Source organism: Rhinolophus hipposideros, assembly GCF_964194185.1.
Source record: "Rhinolophus hipposideros genome assembly, chromosome: 15".
Lineage (NCBI taxonomy): Eukaryota > Metazoa > Chordata > Mammalia > Chiroptera > Rhinolophidae > Rhinolophus > Rhinolophus hipposideros.
The window spans coordinates 21,320,639-21,344,662 of record NC_138061.1 but is presented as its reverse complement, the minus strand read 5'-3'; the positions used below and the strand labels follow the sequence as shown (position 1 = coordinate 21,344,662).

General features: G+C 35.6%; 1 protein-coding gene across 2 annotated transcripts in view; it reads left to right on the top strand.

Moving 5' to 3' along the window:
* Positions 1 to 4,648: 4,648 nt before the first annotated feature.
* Positions 4,649 to 24,024, top strand: part of SLK (STE20 like kinase) — a 39,931-nt gene continuing 20,555 nt past the window's right edge. For both annotated transcript variants that reach the window (XM_081073483.1, XM_081073484.1), the window contains exons 1-10: positions 4,649 to 4,992; positions 5,226 to 5,394; positions 15,681 to 15,845; positions 17,584 to 17,632; positions 18,004 to 18,153; positions 19,245 to 19,317; positions 19,470 to 19,664; positions 20,218 to 20,299; positions 21,565 to 21,693; positions 22,032 to 23,381. In XM_081073483.1, coding sequence (XP_080929609.1) covers positions 5,245 to 5,394; positions 15,681 to 15,845; positions 17,584 to 17,632; positions 18,004 to 18,153; positions 19,245 to 19,317; positions 19,470 to 19,664; positions 20,218 to 20,299; positions 21,565 to 21,693; positions 22,032 to 23,381 — 2,343 coding nt within the window. In that variant the 5' untranslated portion in view covers positions 4,649 to 4,992; positions 5,226 to 5,244. The remainder of the gene's footprint in view (positions 4,993 to 5,225; positions 5,395 to 15,680; positions 15,846 to 17,583; positions 17,633 to 18,003; positions 18,154 to 19,244; positions 19,318 to 19,469; positions 19,665 to 20,217; positions 20,300 to 21,564; positions 21,694 to 22,031; positions 23,382 to 24,024) is intronic.

The following is a 24,024-nucleotide window of genomic DNA, read 5'->3' as shown; positions in this document are numbered from 1 at the left end:
AGCAGTTACCCTATTTTCTGAGTCATTCTGAATTGTTTCATTTCCCTGAAGCCACCTCTGTTAAAAGTGAAACTCGTGTGTAAGCCTCAAAATGTAGAGTAGTGACTTGCTCACAGAGCTAGTTAATGACAGGACAAATAATTTTTAGCCAGTGCTCAAAACTGTCACATCCAACTTTTTTGTCTTATGAATCAAAGATATTATAGAAGAACTGTAATATATAAAAATATGGAGCAATAGAACAGCACAAAGGTTTTTATCAACCCCAAAGGGCTGGTTGCTTGAACGCTGCAGCTAGTTAATGTCTGAATGAAATCAATTCAATAGTAACTATTCAAGTCCTTAAAGTTCAAAAGATATTATAGTATCTAGATTTCTAAACTGGAATATGAATGCCTCTTGTAAAAGCAGTATGTCTGTACAGTTTTTATTTTTTAATTTCCCCAGATTTGAATAGTTAAGACTTGTCATCACACTGCCAAATGTTTATGATTCATTTAACTAGGGATGAGGAGAGGGTGGGAGTGTGAGTGTAACAATTCCACGTGACACAGAAAGGGAGATGAAGTAGAAGGGAGGATATTTTTAGATTCCCTTTTTGAAACAAAAATAGCTCATCAGGTGATTTGTTTACTTTTAAAATAGGAAAAAATGACCAAAAATTCAATTTGGAATTTTCTGAATGACACACAAACCTATTTCAGGAGAATAATGTCATCATTGCAGTTTACTTAAAAAAAAAAAATACCTGAAAAATTCCTTTCTAAAAATATAACTCTACAAAAATAGACAAATGTTATTTATACCACAGAGTACTTGTACACCGAAGAAATTTACTACTTCCATGTAACCTACACAGTAGCATTTAAAGAACTTACTAGTAAATTTACAGCTTAAATTAGAAATGAAGAAGGGGAAAGGAACTGATGTGTAATTTCCTTTCACTAGGTATAAAGTTCTTTCATTTTCATTCATTATGAAACACACATTTATGGAATAGATGCAGGAGATGTAGGGATGAGCAAGAACAGCGTCCCTGCCCTCCATATGCTCTCAGGTAGAAACATACACATATCCTCACACACATACTCAGTTATACACATGCCTATACACAAACATACCTTCAAATACCCACATACACATATATTCACACAGATACACATGTGCTCATACAAGAACACACATACACACTCCCATATACTTCCGTACACTCACACATACACACAGTCAACGTACATATTCACATATATACACATATATACCCACATATACACACTCACACATACATGTTTGGGAGCTAACAAAGTGGAGACAGTGAGTAGAGCACATTTTCAAGGAAAAGAGGGAAAAACAGCTGTGGCAACAATTCTGTGAGCTATTACAGAAGCTCCCGAACGCTAAGGAGACAGTCTTAGTGGAGCTGTGAAACGCTAGGGAGTTTGGTTTACCAAGATGTGGATTCCAGTTCATATCTACCATTCCTGTCTCTGAGGTCATGACTATGCTATTTAACTCTGTCTCAGTTTTCCTTGCTTTTACCTGGGGGCTGTCATAGTACCTATCTCATAGGGTTGATATGAGGTTTAAATGAGATGATGGGTATAAACCACTTAGCACAGTGCTGGCAGGTAGTAAGTACACAACGCATACTCAATTTTTAATTTTTAGTGATATTACTATTATTAGTGAAGGGTAATTACCTAGTCAATTGTGAAGATAGTTCTCCCCTCACCAAGCTGTTAGTGAGAATGTTTTAAACTACTTTTAAGGTGAGTGGAACAAAAAAATTGTGTATTAAATGAATGCTTTACATGCGACTGGTTAAACTTCACTTTTAAAGGTTTAAAAATTCAAGGAAGCCAAACTATGACTTAGAAATAACACACTAGATATCAGAGTCATTACTGGGAAAATTGGAATCTATCTAAATGACATCTCACAGTTATTATTAAATAACTTTTATGGCAACAACTTCATGGAAAAAAATGTATAACCTATTATTAACTCCATCATGTCTCCAAAGTATGTGAGACTCAATCACCTCATTTATACAATATTAACAAGATCATTTGATAGTATTCATTGATATGACGAGGCAATTCATAAAACAAGAAATAAAAGTGGCCAATATACATATGAAAAATTGTTACATCACTATGATCAGAGAATTGTAAATGAGAGGTTATTTTGGGCTATCACCTTGACAAAGATTAAAAAGATGAGCTAATATCTTGCTGCTGCTGAGGGTGTGGTGAAACTGGCACTCTCATACATTTGTTAGTAGGAGTGTAAATTAGTACAACATTTCTAGAGTGCAATTTGGCAATACAGGTAAAAAAAATTCTTAATATGGTCTTTAACTCAGCAACTCCACTTCTTATATTTTATCTTGAGGAAATATAATCAGAGACATACACAAACATGCTTGTATATGCACGCTCACTGAGGTATGGTTTATGATGACAAAAATTTGGAAACCACCTAAATGTCGACCAGTAAAAAAATGCTTAAATAAATTACGGGATAGCTACACCCTGGGACTCTTTGAACCTATTAAGAAGGATTAGATAGATCTATTTGTTCTGGCATGGAAAGATGTCCATGATCCATATTGGATTCCATTTTTATATTTAAAAAGTGTATGCATAGAAAAAACTTTAGTTATATATCTATATATCTAACTTTTAAAAGCAGCTTTATTGTGGTATAATTTACATATCATAAAATTCACCTGTTATAAGTACACAATCCAATGATTTTTAGTAAATGTATACGGTTGTGCAATCATTACTACAGTAGAGTTTTGGAACTTTTTTGTTACCCCCATAGTTCTCTCATGCTCATAGGCTTAACTTAACAATTAGGTTGGGGGTGAAGTTGGGTAGAGGGAAGGCAGGAAGGAAGAATTACAGTTATTTCCTAGTTTATCATTTCTGTATTATTTGAATTAATTTACAACAAGGATATACTATCTTTTAATTTGGGGAAACAGTAAATATTTTTCTATTTTGAAAAGAACAAAGAAGGAAACAGTCTTAAACCCTTTGTGACCCAAATTTACTTTTGGTAATTTGCCTAAGGAAATAACAAATATATGGAAAAAGATTTGTGAACAAAGATATTTATCAATGTTTTATCTAAAATAGAGAAAAGTTCCATGTAATTTAAATATCTGAAGATGGGAGAAAACAGTTACTAACCATACTGAAATATAAAAGTGTAGAATGCAAACCTTTATATGCAGTATAATTTAACCCGTATAAAAAACGTTAGTGCACAACCAAAAACTCCTATTTGGAAATATAAAAAATTTTTTTACCGATGGTTATATCCGGATGGTAGAATTAAAGTACTTTTTATTTTATTCTTTACGCATTTCTTCATTTTCCACAATGAGCATGTATTACCTTTACATCTAGTGCCACCTATGTAAACCATACTAATTAAAAATAGATTCGTTATGGCATTGTTTTCACAGGTGTATACCTTTGTCAAAACATAAAAGTGCACATTTCAAATGTGTCGTTTCTTGTATATAAATTATACCTCAATAAAACTATTAAAACTAGAGGGATCTTGAGAAACAAAAGCATGCTAAGCCTTTTACTGGAAGAAGGGTTTTGTTAGGCCATTTTGGGGCTGGAGGGCAAAATGGTTGGGTGGATACGTATTATATAGACAGCAACATGACCTCTGCTCCAGATTACCTCCATTCATTCAAGGGATCTGCCTTCCTATTACATGCCAGGAATGTCATCAGGTATCTGGATACCATAAGCAACAAGCCACTGCCCTGAAAGGCCTCGCTCTGGTGCAGAGGAAGGCGGGTCGCTATCTGATAGACTGCAGCCTACGCCCACCAGAAATTCTTCCAGTAGTGCTGTCCAAGGGGCTGGAGGCAGGTCGGGAAGCCAGGGCCTTACTAGTGGTTCAGATGGAGTCACAAGGGTGGCACTGGGATTACAGCTGCGAAGTGGCCAGAAGGTAGATTACCCTCAAGGAGTGTCGCAGTCATCACTCGAGAAGTGGGCTTAAATGATTTTTATACATCTATGTCTATCTTACCTGCACACTTGCAACAACAGCAAGAATGGGAATTGAGCGTTTGCCAGAGCAGGCACTGTGCAAAGGGTTTACAGCCATTGCCTCGTGCACTGCTCTCCACAATGAGGAAACTGAGGCTGGGAGAGGTTCCCGCCTAAGGTCACAGAGCTGGTAATCTCTGGCTGCAAAGCTCCCGGCATCACACATACCCCCCCCCCCCCCCATTGTACTATGGGACCCATCTGAGAGCGAAAAAGTCCACCTTCGGGCTCCAATCCGGGCAGCTCATTTTTCACGCTACAAATTTTCCCAGATCCAGAATGGAGACAACATCCGCTAGCACAACCAACAGGATCGTGCCCCCCGGGGCAACTACACCACAGGCGTGCGCTGACAGGATTTAGGGCTCGGAGGGCAAACCTGGGGCAATGCTCAAGTAGCAATAAGCTCAAGCATCAGCGTCGCAGCCCGCGCTGGACGCCTCCGAGCCCCTCAGAGACACCAGCATGCGGAGCTCAACGCGCGTGCGCGGGGCCAGAGGGCACGCCCCTGCGCGGGCGCGCGGCGGGCGGGGCGCGCGGCCGGGGGAGCGCGCGGGCGGGGAGCGCGCGGGCGTGCTGCGGCGTCGGCGTCGGCGCGCGCTCCACACCGAAGCCGTGTGGGCTGGGGAGGGAGCGGAGCGGCGGCGGTACCCCGAGCCGAGGGGACGCGCGGGCCTCGCGCGGCGGGAGCGGACAGCTGCGGAGGGAGCCCTGGGCTCGCGGCCCGAGGCGGGAGAGCTCGGCCTGTCGGTCGCCGGCCTCAGAGGTCGCCGACTGCGTCCCTCTCCCGGAGTGGCCGCCGCCCCTGGAGTCTCGCCGTGACACGGGCCTAAACCGCGGCGTCCGCGGGCGTCCGGACCGCTCGGACCCGTCGGGCCGGGCCGGATTGGGACGAGCGTCCGGGCAGGTGCCGCGTGCCTTGGGCAGGCCGGGGGCTAGGCGCCCACCGCGCGGCCCGCGGGCCGGGGTCGTGGAGGGAGCGCCCGCGCGGACCCCCCGCCCCCGGGTTCGGAGCCCGAGTCGTGCCCCGCCTTCCCCGGGGACGCCCGGCCGGAGCGGCGGGAGCTGGGAGAGCCCGCGGCCGCCGGGCTCGCGCGGGCGAGGAGGCAGCACCAACTTTGCCTTTTCTTGTTGTTGTAGTCCGTAAGTGGGTGGAAAAATGTCCTTCTTCAATTTCCGTAAGATCTTCAAGTTGGGCAGCGAGAAGAAGAAGAAACAGTATGAGCACGTGAAGAGGGACTTGAACCCCGAGGAGTTTTGGGAAATCATAGGAGAATTGGGTGACGGAGCCTTTGGGAAAGTGTACAAGGTAAGAAGGAGCGAAAGGGAAGTTGTCGCACTTGTGAGATGAGACAGCCCCTGGCCCCAGTGGCGCTGGGGGTTCGTGTCCCCCTTGTCCCTTTGCTGCGTGTCGCCCCTTTTGATTCCGTAAACTTGCGCCGAAACTTTATTTGGGTGATCATCCACGGAGAAGCTAAGACAGGATTGAAGGTTGAACAAAATGGGGCCTGGATGTAGTGTAAAGGGGTGACGGCTGGGGGGGGCGAGGTTCTGCCGTTCACGCTGTCAAACGCGAAAGGAAATGACGGCGTTCTGTACTGCAAAGCAGGGGCCAGACGGTGCGCCTCCAGGGTGTTAAAATCACACTTGTGATAGAAACTCATTGTACTTTGCAGTGGGTTTATAGTTGTCTATTCGTTGTCCGCCGTCGTGTGCTTGTACTAAAAGTTCCTTTTTTAGGGTTCAGGACACATAGGTGTCCGTAGCTACAACCTAACCAGCCCCCTGGGCTGAGAGCAAAGTGGTTTTCGCTTGCAGACGATTCTGGACTTGGTTGCTTGACAACATACTATAAAATGGAATGGAATTTCTGATAGAAAAATTCCAGAAGGAAACCTGCATCTGGTACTAGTTTCTAAGTCTAATTATAGTAAGCATTGACTAGAAGTCAGCACCAGCGTTTCAGAAATTAAAAACACACACATATTTTATATATATATACGTGTATGTATGTATAAATGTATGTATATTTATATATACATTTATACATACATATATAATATGTACATATTTATATACACATATATAGATATACATGTATATTTACAGATACGTATACATTTATACATATACATACATATATACATATATACACACGTACCAATCAGTAGAAAGAGGTTTGTTGTTTCAACCTGAAGGCATTAATGTTAACTGTTTACTACCTCATAAGGCGTACATGAATGATGTCATTGGAATATTTTCGTCCTGAAGGGTGAGGTTTTTATGAGACACAGGTTAGGGGAAGGACCCACAGGGTTGCCTAGACGTGAAAACATAACTAACTATGTTTAAATAGGACTTTGTAGTTTTGAAAGCACTTTCACGTGATTTGGCCCCACCAAAGCCCTGTGAGGTAGGCCGGTCAGTAGATCTATATGTCACAGAGGAGGACACTGAGACTCAGAAATTGTTCAGAGTCACAGTTTAAATTTGAACTCAGGTCTTCTGACCCATGTTTCTTATTGTTTTTTACTTTAACGTCCATTGGTAAAAGGGATAGCATTTTTCTTTCTTTCTAAGCACCATCACACTTCTCTGTCTTTGCTCTGTCACAGATGAAACTCACAGCCCCTAGTCTTTCTCATTCGTTACTCAGGCTGAAATATCCACTCCTCTGCTTTCAAAACACATTGTTCACGTGGCTACTATGGCATTTGTCACATATGATAGTTAATATGTTTGTGTTTTTATGATAAGGCTGGGGCAAAAATTGTGACGTACATTTGGGCTCATCAAAAATTATGGTGTACGTTTTCTGGACTTGATGACTATTTCAGTTGCCTTAGCACATAGTGCATCTCTATATATTTGCTGAAAGAATGTGTGTTACTACATGTGAGTGGTATTGAAGTTATTGTATGCTTTGAAACTTGGCAAAATAAACTTCAGTACTGCCGTGGAGGGTAGAGTATGAGTTTCAGCAAGAGTTTACCATGTAGATGTATGGTAGGAAAGGTTTTTAGTGCAGTGGGAGGATTGCTCCTGGGAGTCAAGAATTGTGTTTTTGTGCTGGCTGTCACAAACCAGCTTTGTGGTTTTGGACAGAGCCCTTAACTTCTCTGGACTTCTGTTTGCTTAGCTGAAAAATCATAGATTTCCCTAAACGTTTGTTTAGATTCCTTCACCCATTAATGTTCTGTGAGTATGCAGTTGTCTAGGAAAGGAAAAAAATAAATCCTCAAGGCATCTGAAATCCAGTAGTTAGTAGGTGATTATGGGCAGTTTTAATGGTATAAATGTGTTATTGAATAGGAACACTGTAGTATTAAGACACTGGCTCTGGAGTTGTACTATTCTGGACTCCCTCAGTAGCAGCCTGTGAGCATGGACAAATTGCTTAATTGTTCCATGTCTCACTTTCTTTATCAGTAAGACCTACTCCTCAGTGTGTGAGAATTAAAGGAGGTAATAAATATGAGACACATAAAACGGGCTCAATAAATGGTAGAAATTACTGTTATTACATTTAGAGCTCAGAAGCAAAATATAGGATGGGACAGGAAAAGGGACCTATGAAGATAGTGAACCATTTTCTTGTTTTCCCATGGCACAGAATGATTGTTTGGCCATACTAATGTTCTGTGATTTAATTCTTTAACGACCCTGTAAACCGTAGCATATCTTTCTATAGTGAGACATCAATTGAAAATTTTCTTAAAAACACGAGGCTTATTCCATGTAATTGAACACTATAAAATTGTGTCAAGGATAATTTTATGGGCTTGATGACTATTTTAGTGTGATATTTGAAGAGGATGAATTCTTTGCATCTTTTTGCTTCACTATTCTGTACTTCCAAAGCTCTGAGTTTTTTTTAAAAGAAAATTTAAATTTATCTGATCTGTTTTCCCTGAAAAGTTTTTGTTTTCCAAGATACTTTAGAAATTTTAAATTTATAAACTTCCTTCTGTGTGTGTGTGGAGGAAGTTATCAAACCTTAATGTAATGTTGTACGTAACAACAGAAAACTTTCTAAAATTGATTTTGTCATTTGTTTATAGACATTAGCAACTTACAAAGATTAAATTGTAAATTGGCGGTCATTTTGTGTACTTAAATGTGAAACATTTTCCCATCGTATAGTGGTATTCTTTCCACTCAGTTCATCTCTACACAACTTTATAACGGTTATTTTCTTACCTGAAAAAACTTCTCTATTTTTAATTTATTTTCTCTTTTTTAAGTTTCTGACTTCTATTTTTTTATCTTTTTATTTTGTTTTTAATGTAGTATTCTTTTACATATAAATGAAAATATGTAATATCCCTCACAAGGTTTTGCAACTTTTGGATTCTGTTTTTAACAAGAAAAAAAAGAATGACATAAAATTATGTATTGAATTGAAGCTGAACCGACTGTGTACTGGATGAAAGTGATTCTTTTTATAGCACTCATGGGTGTGTACCTTTTTTAAAATAGTGAACTATATAATCTTTGTATTGAAAAGTACAAAAACGTGTATATTTCACAAACAACAAAGTGAACTCGTATTAATTATCAGAGTCAAGGAATCCTGCCATTACCGCTGAATCCCTCCCGTCTCCCTTCTGAATTGATCCTTGTCTCCCCCTAAAGAAAACCATTATTCTATATTTATTTCTTTGCTTTTTTTATAGCTTACCATCTAGGTGTATATCCCTAAACATTATAAATTCAATTTTGTGTGCACTTGAACTTTATATGAATGGAATCATATTGAATGTATTCAAAATTAGCATTATGTTGTTGTTGTTTTTTGTTAATTTATTGGGGTGACAATTGTTAGTGAAATTACATAGATTTCAGGTGTACAATTCTGTATTACATCATCTATAAATCCCATTGTGTGTTCACCACCCAGAGTCAGTTCTCCTTCCATCACCATATATTTGATCCCCCTTACCCTCAAAATCAGCATTATGTTTTTGAGGTTCATCTTTGTTATCACCTAGACCTGTAGTTAGTTTTCATTATTGCATAGAATTCAATGATATGGTTAAATTATTTACCATTGTACTGTTAATGGGTATATCAATTGTTTCCAGTTTTTGGCTTTTATACACAATGCTGATGCATGTATGGATGAGTTTTGTTAAGGCTTAACTCAGGAGTTGGATTGCTGGGTTATAGGGTAGTGTATCTTGAATTTTACTAGACGATGCCAGACTATACCAATTTACACTCCTACTGGCAGCGCGTGAGGAGTTCCTTGCTCTGCATCCTCAAGAACATTTGGTATTGTCAGAATTTTTCAATTTTGGCAATCTGATATTATATTTTTTATTGTGATTTTAATTCATTTTTCTGACTAATAAGTAATTCTTTTCATAGGTTTATTGGTAAATTGGATTTCTTCTTTTGTGTTCAAGTCTGTTGGATGTCTTTTTCTTGTTTATTTGTAGTGTATTCTGGATTTTAACCGTTTTGCAAATCACATTTCTACCTTGCCAGCTGCGCACTTTTAGTTTTCACAAGTATATAGCACTAGAGGGAGCCTGCAAGGAGGAGGAGGAAGAAAGGACTTACACCTTTTTCTTTGTTTCCTGTGGGCTCCCTATCTGCTTTCCTGTTACTATGACTATCATCCTAGTGGAAATTCTTCACCCCAGCAACAGCAGTTGAATATAGTTTGTAGTTTTTCCAATCTCATCACAGCCCTTCATGACACCAGCTCCAGTTGGCTGGTCCCCTTTCTCAAAAGGTGTCCTCGTCCCAAAAGACCACGATTCCAAGTTCAGAGATGCCAGCAGCAGCTGAACAGCACTCTTTCCTCAGGGACCTGAGTTTCAGGTCTGCAGAATCTTTCCTCTAATTTTCTGAGTTTTAATAATTACAGTCCCTTCCCTTGGCTACTCTGGTCCTAGGGTAGTAGCTTTTTCCTACAGTTACTACCTCCCTGACCCTTCACCTTCTCTTTATCTTTTTTGTTACCAAGTTAACAACAGAGTCAACAATTATTTATATTAAATTCTCTCCATTAAAATAATCAATATGATTTCTTTTTTTCTCTCTGGGCGCCGATTGGTACAAATATTAAATAAGCTAATAAATGGAGAGTGCAGAGAACAGTGCTTGGTCAGGATAATTGCTCAATGAATATCATCTAATAGCATAATGGATACTGTTATATAGAATAACATTCTTGATTTTTATACCCTATTTCTTTGCAAAATACTAAAATTTCCTATTTAACTACATAGCTCAAAAAATAATCATTGAACTTGACTAATACTGATAAGCTCAAATATCACTTTCTCAGTGAAGTCTAACTTAACTACCCTATTTAAATTGTAACCTCTTCCCTGTGTATTCCCCCCAACTGCCACCCATCTCCTTGTCTTTCTTACTTTATTTTTTCCATAGTACTAATCACTGACATACTCTCTACTTTTTAAATTTGCCTGTTGACTGTCCTCTCCACAAAATTCTAAGTGCCACAAGGACAGAGGGATTTTGTACATTTTTCACATTGTCAGCATCTGGAACAGTGCCTGACTTACAGAAGGTACTAAGTCTTTCTTGAAAGAATGAATTGATTTTAGCAGACCGATTCTTGAGCATACTTTAATAGATTTTTATTTTGCATTTCTTTCTGGGAACAGATATCTGTGGGGTGCTGTTTGTCTTTGTGTTTTCTACACCTCCAACTAATGCCTTACATGTAGTAGATGTTCATGAACTGTGATTTGGTTTGTTTAGTTCTCATATTTTGTTATGGTTGAATGTTTTTATGCACTGGACAGCAAGGGTCTTCTTGTCTCGGTTGGAGGAGGAATATCTTTGAGCTCTCAACCTTGAGATCCAAATCATCCAAATCAATAGTCAATCCTAATGATTATTGAAGTGAATGAATTCATCTCTTTTTATTCTTAGTCTTTTAGATTCTTTTGGTATTCATCCTTTTTTTTCACTTTCTCTTTTGATTGACAAACACCTCTGTGATACTAAAGTCACCTATCTATATTTTCTGCGCTGGTCTTTTCGATTTCCAGCTGAGAATTTTGTTAAAATGTATTTCTCCTTATGGAAGTATTACATGGTCTTAGAAAATGTAGAAATATAGAAAGAAAATAAACAAAAATTTAAAAATTGCTTGTTCCTCATCACCCAGGAAGATAACCACTGTTGAAACAAGAGTAATATAAGAGGATGTAATTTTTACCCTACTTTGTTTAGAACATGAAACCAGTGCAGGAAACTTAATAAGTTATGTTTCCCTGTATCCCCCTATTTGTTTATGTAAACTGGCCAAGCTCTATTCATGATTCATGAAAATAAAAGTACAGTGATTTTTAAGTGGTCGTGACTGATCTCTGAAAACTTTTTATCAATAGAAGTTATATCTTCTTTAAAGTAATATCTGGGTGTTTGTTACTCCGTTCTTGTTTTTATTAACATTTGTTTAGTCATTTCAGTAAGTCTTCATGTGAACAATTTTCATGCTTTTAGGTAGTAGATAGATGAGACTTTCTTTTTAACACTTTATATTATATTTGTTTAAAGTATAGTTTCACATGCTTATCAATGTTTATTTCAGTTTTGATTCAGAGTTCTCTAGAACTAGATGCTGATGAATAATCAAGTTATTTTCAAGCAACATTGTAGGAGGCACTATACTTTCTTAATGTAACTTTTATTTATTACTTACATTAAATCAAATGGTACCATTGTTGATTTCATGAGTAGATCCAGGGGAATGGAATAGTGAAATTTGTTACTATAAAGAACTTAAGATATTATCTAGTGTTAGTTTTTCCCCCCTTCATGCCATTCCATTCACAAGTAAAAGACACATCTTTAAAATCTCTCAAGACATCCGTAGAAGCATGCAGGAGTAGGATGCCTTTTAACTCCACTCACAATATCCTTGGTCTCCTATGAGGACTTACATTTTATAGTGTTGCTCTTCAAAGATAGTTCATCTGGTCCCTTGTCTTCCCGAACAGTTACAGTAAAATGGTGAGAGAAGGGCTTATCTCTCACTGGCTTATTTCCTCTGACTTAGGGGAGGGTGAGTTCTAATTGTTATTATTGGCACAACTGTAGTATCTTTCTTAGAGATATAAACTTGATGCTGTATTACACCACTTATGACAGACTTTTTGCTTTTTAACATCTCTGAAATTGGGATATATCCTTTATTGATTGATGCCTTAGTATTATTATTGGCCGGGGTAGTCGTGATATGTTTGTCATTGAACTTAGTTGTATCTGGTGTCATAAAGTTCAATCCCTTGATGTTTCAATTAAACTATTTAAAGACATTTTGACAAGAGAATGTGAGTCCCAGTTGTTCCCTAAAAATCTTTAGTACCTGTGGTAAGATTAAGAAAGTATTATGAACATTATAATTGCAAAATGGGAGGCAGTGGCTTCAAAGAAAATTTTGGAGACAGTGGTAGAGGAGCAATGCTGCATTACCAAGGCTTTTAGTGGCCAGAGATCGTATTGTGTGGAAAACACAGACATGAGATAACTCTGAGTGAAAAAGTAATTCAGAAGAGTAAAACTTAAATATGAAGTATTTAATTATTTATGCATAAGGATAATAGATACATAGTAACAATTTTTTAATCTAAATAGATCCAAAAGAGTTGTTTAAAAAGGTATAACATAAAAATTCTAAATCATAAAGTGTTGTCATAGTTTAATTGGCAGTTTTTCTTCCTTGTTGGAATATAAAAGGTCGGATAATTAAGTTGAGGTCGGACAATTACCTTCACGAACTTGTTGGCAGTGATGTTGCTAACCTTTTTGGATATCAGAGGGATTATTCATTATGAATTTGTACCAACTGGACAGTTAACCAAGTTCACTATTTGGAAGTGCTGAAAAGTCTGCGTGAAAAAGATAGACGACCTGAACTTTTCACCAACAATTCATGGCTCTTGCATCATGACAATGCACCAGCTCTCACGGCTCTGTCTGTGAGGGAGTTTTTAGCCAGAAACAAATAGCTGTGTTGGAACACCCTCCCTACACACCTGATCTGGCCCCCAGTGACTTTTCTTTACCTGAAGATAAAGGAAATACTGAAAGGAAGATATTTTTATGACATTCAGGACATCCAGGGTAATATGACAACAGCTCTGATGGCCATTCCAGAAAAAGAGTTCCAAAATTGCTTTGAAGGGTGGACTAGGCAATGGTATTGGTGCATAGCTTTCCCAAGGGGAGTACTTCGAAGGTGACCATAGTGATATTCAGAAGTGAGGTATGCAGCATTTTTTCTAGGATGAGTTCGTGAACTTAATTGTCCAACCTCGTATAAATTCTGTTTTGGGGAAGAAAGATGTAAGTTGTTTTGAAAGAATTCACATTGGCTGCAGATAAGGGGTGAGCGGGAAAAGGTGAAGTGGGGCAGTTCTATGGTAGATACACAGTCTGTAAAGAAGAAATATTTACTACTACTTCATTGGTTGTGGGTCACAGTCTGGAAAGTTATGCGGTATACAGTGGTGCTTAGTGGTGAGTTAATAGACTCTGGATGTTAATTCAGAGCTCCAACATACATTCAGGAATGTAAGCAGTCTTGTGAGTAGGCCCACAGCTATTAACTGGTTAATTTTTCCTGTCTCTCTATCACTCTCCTCTCTGCTGTAATTTAATTTAGGACAGCTCAGAATTTTTTCTCTTGACAAAAAATTCCCATTTACAGGCTGATACGTGCTTTGTTTATTCTTTTCATCATCACTGTCAAGGTTAGATAATAGATCACTAAGAAATCTCCCATACACTGATTCTTTAATCACTTATTGCTTCTTTAAAAATAATACGTCCATTTTTAAAAGTTCAAACAATATAAAAAAATATAAAAGTCAAAGCACCTGAAATTCCACTATCGTCACTAATGATATCTTTCCAGATACTTTTTATGCAGCTATTCATGTGTGAAAATGGATATGTAGTTTCTGTAAAATTACATAACCTCTCATGTTTAGTGGGTTGCCTCTTTTCTCATTCAGTGATGTGTTATGGCTGTTTTTCCATCTTAAGAAATATTAATGTTCCATGGTAGAATTATGTTGAGTGATTTAAGCAGGTTCTTGTGAGTGGATATTAAGGCTGATTCAGTTGTCCTTATTGTAAACAGTGCTTTGATGGATTTTTTAAATATGTATAGTTTTTGTTTTATAAAATTATCTCCTTATTATAAATTCTTAAAAGAGGAATTTGGACATTGGTGGCTTTTAACAGCTTGGTATTTTTTTTCTGTATTTTAAGATAATAGTTCCAGTTTTGCTGAAGTGATAACTTATAATATTGAAATGTCTTTAAAAAGCCTAATTAGTATTGTAAGACCTGATTAAGATACGTACTTAGCATTAGTGCATAGTATGCATTAATTTATATTTATGTTTAGGTATTTTTTTAAAAAATAAATATGTCAAAAGAATGAGAAGACAAGCTACTAACTGGAAGAAAATATTTGCAGAAGACATGGTATAAAGTACTGTTATTCAAAATATATAAAGAACTCTTAAAACTCCACAATTAGAAAACCAACAATCTGATTAAAAAATCGGCAAAAGATCTGGACAGACACCTCACTAAAGAAGACATATAGATGGCCAATAAGCATATGAAAAGATGCTTGACATCATATGTCATTAAGAGAATTGCAAATTAAAGCAAGGAGATACCACTATACACCTACGTTAGAATGGTGAAAATCCAAAACACTGACAACACCAAATGCTGGTGATAATGTGGCTCTATAGGGACTCCCATTCATTTCTGGAGGGAATGCAAAACGGTCCATCTACTTGGAAAGATAGTTTGGCAGTTTCTTACAAAACTAAACATTCTTACCACATGGTCCAGTAATTGTGCTCCTTGGCATTTACCCAAAGGAGTTCAAAACTTATGTCCACACAGAAACCTGCACATATATGTTTATAGCAGCTATATTCATAATTGCTGAAACTTGGAAAAAAACAAGATACCTTCAGTAGGTGAATGGATGAACTGTGGCACATCTATGTAATGAACTGTATTATTCAGTGCTAAAAAGAAGTGAGCTATCAAACTGTGAAAAGACATGGAGGAACCTTTAGTGCATGTTACTAAGTGAAAGAAGCTAATCTGAACAGGCTACAGTATGTAAGATTCCAACTGTATGCCATTCTGGAAAAGCAAAACTATGGAGTAAAAGATCAGTTGTTGCCAGGAGTTAGCAAGAGGAGAGGGATGAACAGGTAGAGCATAGAGGATTTTTTGGGGCAGTGAAACTATTCTGTATGATATTATAGTGGTGGATACATGTCATACAGTTGTCAAAACCCATAGAATGTATGCCAAGAGTGAATCCAAATGTAAACTATGGTCTATGGGTGATAATGATATCTCAGTATAGGTCCTTAGTTGTAACAAATGTACCATTCTGGTGTGGAATCTTGATAGTGGGGAAGGCTGTGCATGTGTAGAAGTGGGGCTGGGTATATGGGAACGCTCTGTACTTCTCAACTTTGCTGTGAACCTAAAACTATTCTAAAAAATAAAGTTTATTGAAAAATCAAGTATGCATTGTGACATTTCTGCTACTTTCATTTTTAGGCCCAGAATAAAGAGACCAATGTTTTAGCTGCTGCAAAGGTGATTGACACCAAATCTGAAGAAGAACTTGAAGATTACATGGTTGAAATTGATATATTAGCATCTTGTGATCACCCAAATATAGTCAAGCTTCTAGATGCCTTCTATTATGAGAACAATCTTTGGGTAAATATTTTCTGTTGATTTATAGCAGTAGTCAAAATGAGTTAATTGTCCAAAAGGGGTTTATAAGTTGTGAAAGCCTACTTTATATATTATCTCTTCTGTTTTGTTACTTGTGTTACTTGAATGAGGGTTGATGAGAGATTCATTCACAGCATAATTATCCTTAGCTTCAACAGATATTCAGATGTATATTTCGTATTGTACCATATTTTATGATTATTTGACGTTGCACCCAAATTGAGAAACTTGGTTAAGAATATTAAGTTTCCGAAATTAGGAATTTAGATGGCCTTCCTTCTCTTGCTTATAATTTAAATTGAAGCATTTACTTAAAATGGTTTTTAAAGTTTCTTTTGTTTTCCTAGAAATTGTTTGTAATTTTCTTACCCTAAACTTTTTCTACATTATGAATAAATTGTAAAATGCTTACTAGAAATGTTAAATATTTATCTTCTATATTATCAGGCCCAGCTTTAGTATATAATGTACTAAGTGGCTAAGACTGTATTTATACATTTTGTTCATTTTTTGGAAATATTAGGCACAAATAGATATAGAAATAAAATATAAATTTTTGTTATAACAACCAATCACTTGCTCTCCACCAACACTAATCAAGAAGGCTTTTTGAAATGGAGTTTTCGTTTTTCTTCTTGAAAGAAGAAGCAAAGTGTTATGAGAGAAGAGTAGGTAGTACAAGTAATAGCTGACGGAATCAAAAGGCCTATATATTTTGATCCTGATGCTGCTAGGTAGGAGCTTGAATAAGTCAATTACCCTTTATGAGTCTGTGTACTCACCTATAGGATGAGTAATGATCTATCTCCCAAATTATTTTTCAAATGATATAATTCATTTGAAAACAATTTATAATTGGCAAGCACCTGTAAAAAATAAAATGTTATTATATAGAGGGAAAACAAAATAGGAAGCTATGCAATTTGTTAAGATATGTAATTTAAAAAAATTCCCTATAGTTATCATTAGTGTGGTATCTTCTAATATCATTGTTTGGGGCTCTAGCAGAATATTTCCAGAGATTATAATGAAAATGAATTCCTAGACAATTTCATAAATAGAAAAGATCTTTACTTGAGACTATTATAAAATAAAAAGTTGGACAACTGTGAAGGGCCAGTCTGGTGGGAGAGATAGATATTAATTAACCAAAGAATTGTAATAAATATAAAATTACAGCTGTGATAAGGATTAAGAAGGTACATGGTGGTATGTACCAGGGAGGTATGGGAAGGCATCCATCAAGAAGTGATAACTGAGCTAGGAACTGAAGCTTTTGTGTATATTTTTTCTATTTTTTTAAAGTCTCTATATTTTCAAGATTTATTTCTATTCCTAGTAAAGTTAAAAATATATATTTGATCAATTAAATTATAATAGTTACCTTAAAACTGAGAGCAATAAAATTTTTCAGTGGTGATGAAATGGGTATACTGCTGTCCTGAAGAAAAATTATGTTATTTTAGAGAAGCAAGGACACTAAAAAATGGAATTAACAAAAATGCATACACTTCCAAAATGTGTTGTCTTTGTGCTTTCTCAAATATATATCATTAAGACTCCTAACACTTTTAACAAAGAAAATCTTTATGGTTAGCAAAATATTGTTTCCATAACCTAAGCTATTTGATAGCTATTTCTTTATCTTTTTTGTTAAATTTAAGAAAAAATACTCAAACTCAATGTTGTGTTAGACATTTGCTTTTTCATTTTCCCACAGATCCTTATTGAATTTTGTGCAGGTGGAGCAGTGGATGCTGTCATGCTTGGTAAATACCTTTTTCTCTTTATATCTTAAATTACATTTAATAAAAATCAAAGGATTTAAAATATTGTGTATAATATTTGTATATAATATATATTATATGTAATATATATTACATATTTAAATATCATTGTTAAGTTTAATCAATTAAGAAATCAGCTTAATTATATTTCTATATATTCTTGGATAATTATAATAAAATTCTAAAATAAAAGGTTGAGTATAATATGTGAGGAAAGTAATCTTTGTAGATATTTAGTTCTTCTAAAATAAATTCACTGTGTATGATCCTTGACAGTGATGGTAAAGGTATATAGCCTGCTGATACCTTTTCACTGTTATAAAAATGCAGATTTGTTTACTTTTTCCTTATAGAACTTGAGAGACCGTTAACTGAGTCCCAAATACAAGTAGTTTGTAAACAGACCTTAGAGGCGTTGAACTACTTACATGATAATAAAATCATCCACAGAGATCTAAAGGCTGGCAACATTCTTTTTACCTTAGATGGAGACATTAAGTTGGGTAAGTTTATTCCCTTAAATAATACATTTGAATATGTGCTCTGAGATTTAGTATTGTATTTGACTTAATATTGTTTTGTTATGATTCAAATATGTGAAACATGGAGAATTACTCCCTATTATTTTTTTAAATACTTCCTTGGATACTATTCATTAACTCCCAGAATTCCTAAGTACTCATCTAACATAAAGACACTTTAAAAAGAATCTAAGAATGGGTGAATGTTTATTTTCAAAAAGGCATGTTTTTAAAAACTGGTTAATTCTTTTTTTCCGTTAAACTTCTATATATAGACTTAATACTTATTAATATAATACATTTAGAATATGATATAGTATGTAAAACTGCTAACTTTGTTTCATCTTGAATTCAAAAACTCGTGTTTAATGAGATTCTTTTTCCATGTTTAGTTTTATACTCTATTTTATATGTATGGTATCTTAGCTAAACTAACAAAATAACTTACCTTAGGTCTGAGAGGGATGCCTAAAATATAAGGACTACAGTTTTTACTTATTTTTACACTGAGAAGAAATAGATGTAAATTTAAATGATAAATTAATTTCATATATATATATGTATATGCACACACACACAAATACACAAATGTAAGATAAGTATACCCAGGATATGAATTTAAAAAAAAATTAGCAAGACATGCTGTCACAAAGGCTGCTTTGGTATAATTTCTGTTTTTCACACTGTACAAAAAATGTTTATGTCTATAATTTAATTCTATAGCACTAGTTAACATTTGTTTTGAGTAGATACACTGTTTTTAAAGTTACTTTTTTTCCTTCAATTCTGGAGAATTTGTCATCTGAAGATTGTATAAAGATGGTGGTATTGAGTATATTAATGATAGGATCTCATTGTTTTTTTAATGATGGAATCTTTTCTTTGGCAATATTTTTTGAGCAGGTGTGGTAGGAAGATGGTAATCAAAATTAGGATAGTAGAGAAGTTATTTCTTTTACCCTTTAATAGGAGTGGCCTTAAGAAAGATTTGATACGCTTTTCCCCTTTGTTGACTACAGTGAACTTTGCTTAAAAACTATCAGTAACACTTTTGTATGATTACTTATTTAAAGCGGATTTTGGAGTATCAGCTAAAAACACAAGGACAATTCAAAGAAGAGATTCCTTTATTGGCACACCATATTGGTATGTATTCAGTTTTATGGATTTACAGTGTTATGTCAGCAGTTATTATAGTATTTAATTTGTCTACATAATCGATAATACTATCTTTTATGTGGTTTGCAATCACTGTTCTTAAGTTAAACATCTTTACTTTCAATTCTCTGTTTTCATAGGATGGCTCCTGAAGTAGTCATGTGTGAAACATCTAAGGACAGACCCTATGACTACAAAGCTGATGTTTGGTCCCTGGGTATCACTTTAATAGAAATGGCTGAGATAGAACCACCTCATCATGAGTTAAATCCAATGCGAGTGTTGTTAAAAATAGCAAAATCTGAGCCACCTACCTTAGCACAACCATCAAAATGGTAAAATAGTTTAAACAAAGCTTTTTAAGAAGTAAAACATGATGCTCTATTCTTCCAACTTTCTAAGGGTTCTTAAATTTATGATGCAAAGACTGTATGAAGTGGGAAACTGATTTTTGGTCTATTTTAAGACTTAAGGACCCTATAAACTCTTATAACTAACTTTTCCCATAAATTTGAAAATACCAGCACTTTGAGTTCTATAAGAAAAAGGTTATTTTCTGTACTGTGAGAAAGTGAGTTATGTATGTGTTTGATCTGTATTTGTGGAGTTTAATATAATAGAAGAATTTTTGTGATTTTTGGCATACTTGTGAACATAGGGCTATATCTCAATAGCTAAAACTATGAAGTTACATATATGTCTAACTTGTATTTATAGATGAATAATTTATAAAATCTTTTCTTATAAACTTATAAAATATTCTCATTAACTAGTTTTTTTATGTGAATTAATATAATTGCATATGAAACAAGCATAATTTATCTGAGTTTTGTTTGATTTTAATAATAAAGTAAAATAGAATGTCACTGTTAAAATTTTATTTTGAAGGTCTTCAAATTTTAAGGACTTTCTAAAGAAATGCTTGGAAAAAAATGTAGATTCCAGATGGACTACATCTCAGCTACTGCAGGTAAGGATAAGAGTAATACAACAACAACAAACCCTATAATTGTTTTAACAGCTTTTTAAGAAGAATGCAATTTCAGATTCATTCATTATGTTCTCTTTCCACTTAAGTTACCTTGTGGAAACTCAAATACATTTTAGTAGTTAACATTTGCTTTATAAATATATGTGCTGCTATTGCTAAAAAGTGTTCAGCTTATAAGTCATTCTTCCTGTGCTTTTTTGATTCAGTTTAATTGTGTGTGTTTTTTTTTAATTTTGTTAGTTATTTCCACTTTGTTGGTTGCTCCGTCTTGTCTCTCCAGTGACTAGGAAGCAGGCACCTTAGAGGCAGGGCACAAGCTGGTTAATTTTTTTATGTCTCTTACAATGAGGGTAAATGTTCAGTAAATTTACTGCTGACTTTTAAAAAATGGTGGTAAAATAATTGGATAATTTTGTTTTATGGCAGGACTTTAATCATGAATTTTAAATCATATTTTTACTTGAAATACTTGAAATAATATACTTGAAATAAAACTTTGTTTAATAATTAGTATTATAGGTAGACAAAAAGAACAAATCTTGAGATACTTATTTTTTAGTTGAGTACTGTGTTGAGTACTGTGTAACTCTTGCATTACAGTGTTTTAGGTTGATCTGTTCATCTGGGGGGAAACAGGAAAAATTGGCTTGTTCTGTGCAATAAATATATCCCCAGAACATACTTTTAAAAAATTATTTCACTACCCCCACATTTGAAGGCCTTAAAGTGCTGAGTATACAGAGATTGGTAAAATGTCCTCTTACTCTTAAGATTATTAGAACCAGGTCAAAAAAACAAGTGTTTGTAGACACTTTCATGTAACTTCAAGGCTTTTTGTAATTCTTTTATTGAGGCTTTATACAGGATTTATATGTGTCTTGTTACTTTTTAAGAACTGGTAATATACTAGAAACTTACTTTAAATTTAAATTTTAGGTTATTAAATTTTCAAGTATACAGAAATTTTCAAGCACCCAGATACAGTGTGTTATTATTTTTGACAAATTTCCTTCAGGTTCTTAAAAAGAAAAGTCCAGATACAGTTGCAGGCAGCCCCTACTCCTGCTCAATCACCTTTTCCTCCTTCCTTTCCCAGATGTAACATTATCTGAAGTTGTTTGTATTTTTCAACCCATGCGTTTATATTTTTACTACATAATAATAGCTTTTATATATTTGAAACTTAACCTTATAAGCAAGCCTTTCAACTGTTATTAAGCACACTTTTTTCAATGATCAAACAGCATCCCTTTGTTACTGTTGATTCCAACAAACCAATCCGAGAATTGATTGCAGAGGCAAAGGCTGAAGTAACAGAGGAAGTTGAAGATGGCAAAGAAGAGGAGGATGATGATGAAACAGACAATTCTCTGGTCAGTATTTAGCAAGGAAATTTGATTTAGGTAATTTTTAGAGCTGAGTTTTGAGGTATGATTATACCTGTATCTAAGGATTAATTGATGGATAGCAGTACAAAATCTTTAATTTTAGAGGTAAAGATTAAGAGCAAGTTTGCTCTTGCTACTCATTTTTGTCATATTTATTATTAATAGTTCTTTAAATTATTTTTATAACTTCATGAGATTTTACTGAATAAACATTAAATCATACATATGAATTAAATAATATAAAAGTATCTATTGAAAACATTGTTTTGGTTATCATCTTGAAGTTATGTTTTAATACTAAAAATGTATAAAATCTTTTTTAGCCAGTACCTGCAAGTAAGCGTGCCTCCTCTGACCTTAGTATTGCCAGCTCGGAAGAAGATAAACTTTCACAAAATGCTTGCATTTTGGAATCTGTCTCAGAAAAAACAGAGCGTAATACTCCTGAAGATAAATTTAACAGAGTTCTTGATGAAAAACCCACCATTGATGAGCCTGAAAAAGCTGTGAAGGGTATTAATGAACATATTAACGATACTCATTTAGAAGCTATGGCTGAACTCCGTAATAGAGCAACAGTAATCGAGGAAAATGGGAGAGAGGAGAAGCGACCCAAGCTTGAAAATCTACCTGCCACAGAAGACCAGGAAACAGTAGACATTAGTCCAGTCAATGAAAGAAAAGAAAATAACATAATTGTAGAAACAAATACTGAACAGAATTTGAAACCTGAGGAAGAAAGGGATCAGGAAAAGCAACAGATAATTGAAAGTAAGGTTATAAAATCTGAAGAAATTAAAAATACTATTCAAACAATGGATTTAGTTTCTCAAGAGACTGGAGAAAAAGAGGCAGATATTCAGGCAATTGACGATGAAGTTGTACTTAAAAAGGAAGACACCCAAGAGAATTTGGGAAAAGATGAGGAAACTCAAAAAGATGTGGTCAATGATACAAGCCATGTGATACGAACAAATGAGTCACTAGATATTGCTCAGAAGACAGTTGAAAACAATGCTGAGGATGCTCAGAGTAATGATGGGAAAGAAATGGTTGACGTAGACCAGGAATTACTAAGTAAACCCCTGGAGGGTCCTGAGGTTGGTGCTACCGAGGAAGTTCCTATTAAAGAAATAGTTGAAACTAATGAGATAGATCAAAAATCTGTAGAAGATAAAGGTGAGGAACAGTCAATCAACGGTTCTGAGAACATAGTGGAGACCAATGAGGAACCCAGGACAAATGAAGTTGGGGAAATCATTGAAGAAATAGAGGTCAAAAGTGCAGTGATTCATTCTGACCAAGAAGCTTTAGGAAGTGAAATGCGGGATGCTCATGAAGCCACTACTCAGACAGATACAGAGCAAAAAGAAATTCCATGTGAAGTGCCAATTAAAACAGAACCTGAAGTTACTCCTGCCTCACAGCCCAGTGAACCTCAGCCTGTTCTAATACCCAGTATTAATATCAACTCTGAAGATGCAGAAAACAAAGGGGAAATAGGTACTTTATCAAAAACTGAAACTATGTTGCTACCAGAATCTGAGAATCAAAAGGAAAATGATACTGATTCGGGCACTGGTTCCACTGCCGATAATAGCAGCATCGATTTGAATTTATCCATCTCTAGCTTCCTAAGCAAAACTAAAGACAGTGGATCAGTATCTTTACAAGTAAGTATACCTGTGTCCTTGTTTGGGTTTTTCTTTGTCATTCTGGCAAATTAGAAACTGATGTCTGGAAAATAAAACAGCACTAAATCAGTGTAATATTAACCCTATAAACTCTTAAGGTCTCTACGAAGGCAATTAATTAAAAAGAACCAAGGAGAGAGATTTTGGATGTGACCTTCAAAATTTTTGGTAGTACCTACTTATTTTTGCCAACTTGATATAAACACTATAATATAGTTGCTTGGCATGATTTGGGTTCTCTTATTGCACGTATCTACATACTATTGTAGCAAGAATCAATAATAATGAAAGAATTGAGAACTTGAAAGAATGATCTTTTTAAAAGCATGTTTAAGGTTGCTTCCTCAGTCATAGCCATCTCTGCTACCCTGAGAACCATCATGGGAATACAAAACCAGAAACGAAAACCCAGACCACTTGCAGCTTTTAGAGCATAATTCTCAAGTATTAGTGTATATAGAGTTACTAGGGGGAGCTATGTAGAAGTATGGGGTGGGTGCTGAGAATCAGTATTTGTAACAAAAGATCCTGGAAATCTGATACAGGTGAGCCAGGGACAAATTAAAGACTCTGGGTTGATAGGTAGCAGATGAGAAGACTGTGAAAGCAGAAACAGCTTAGG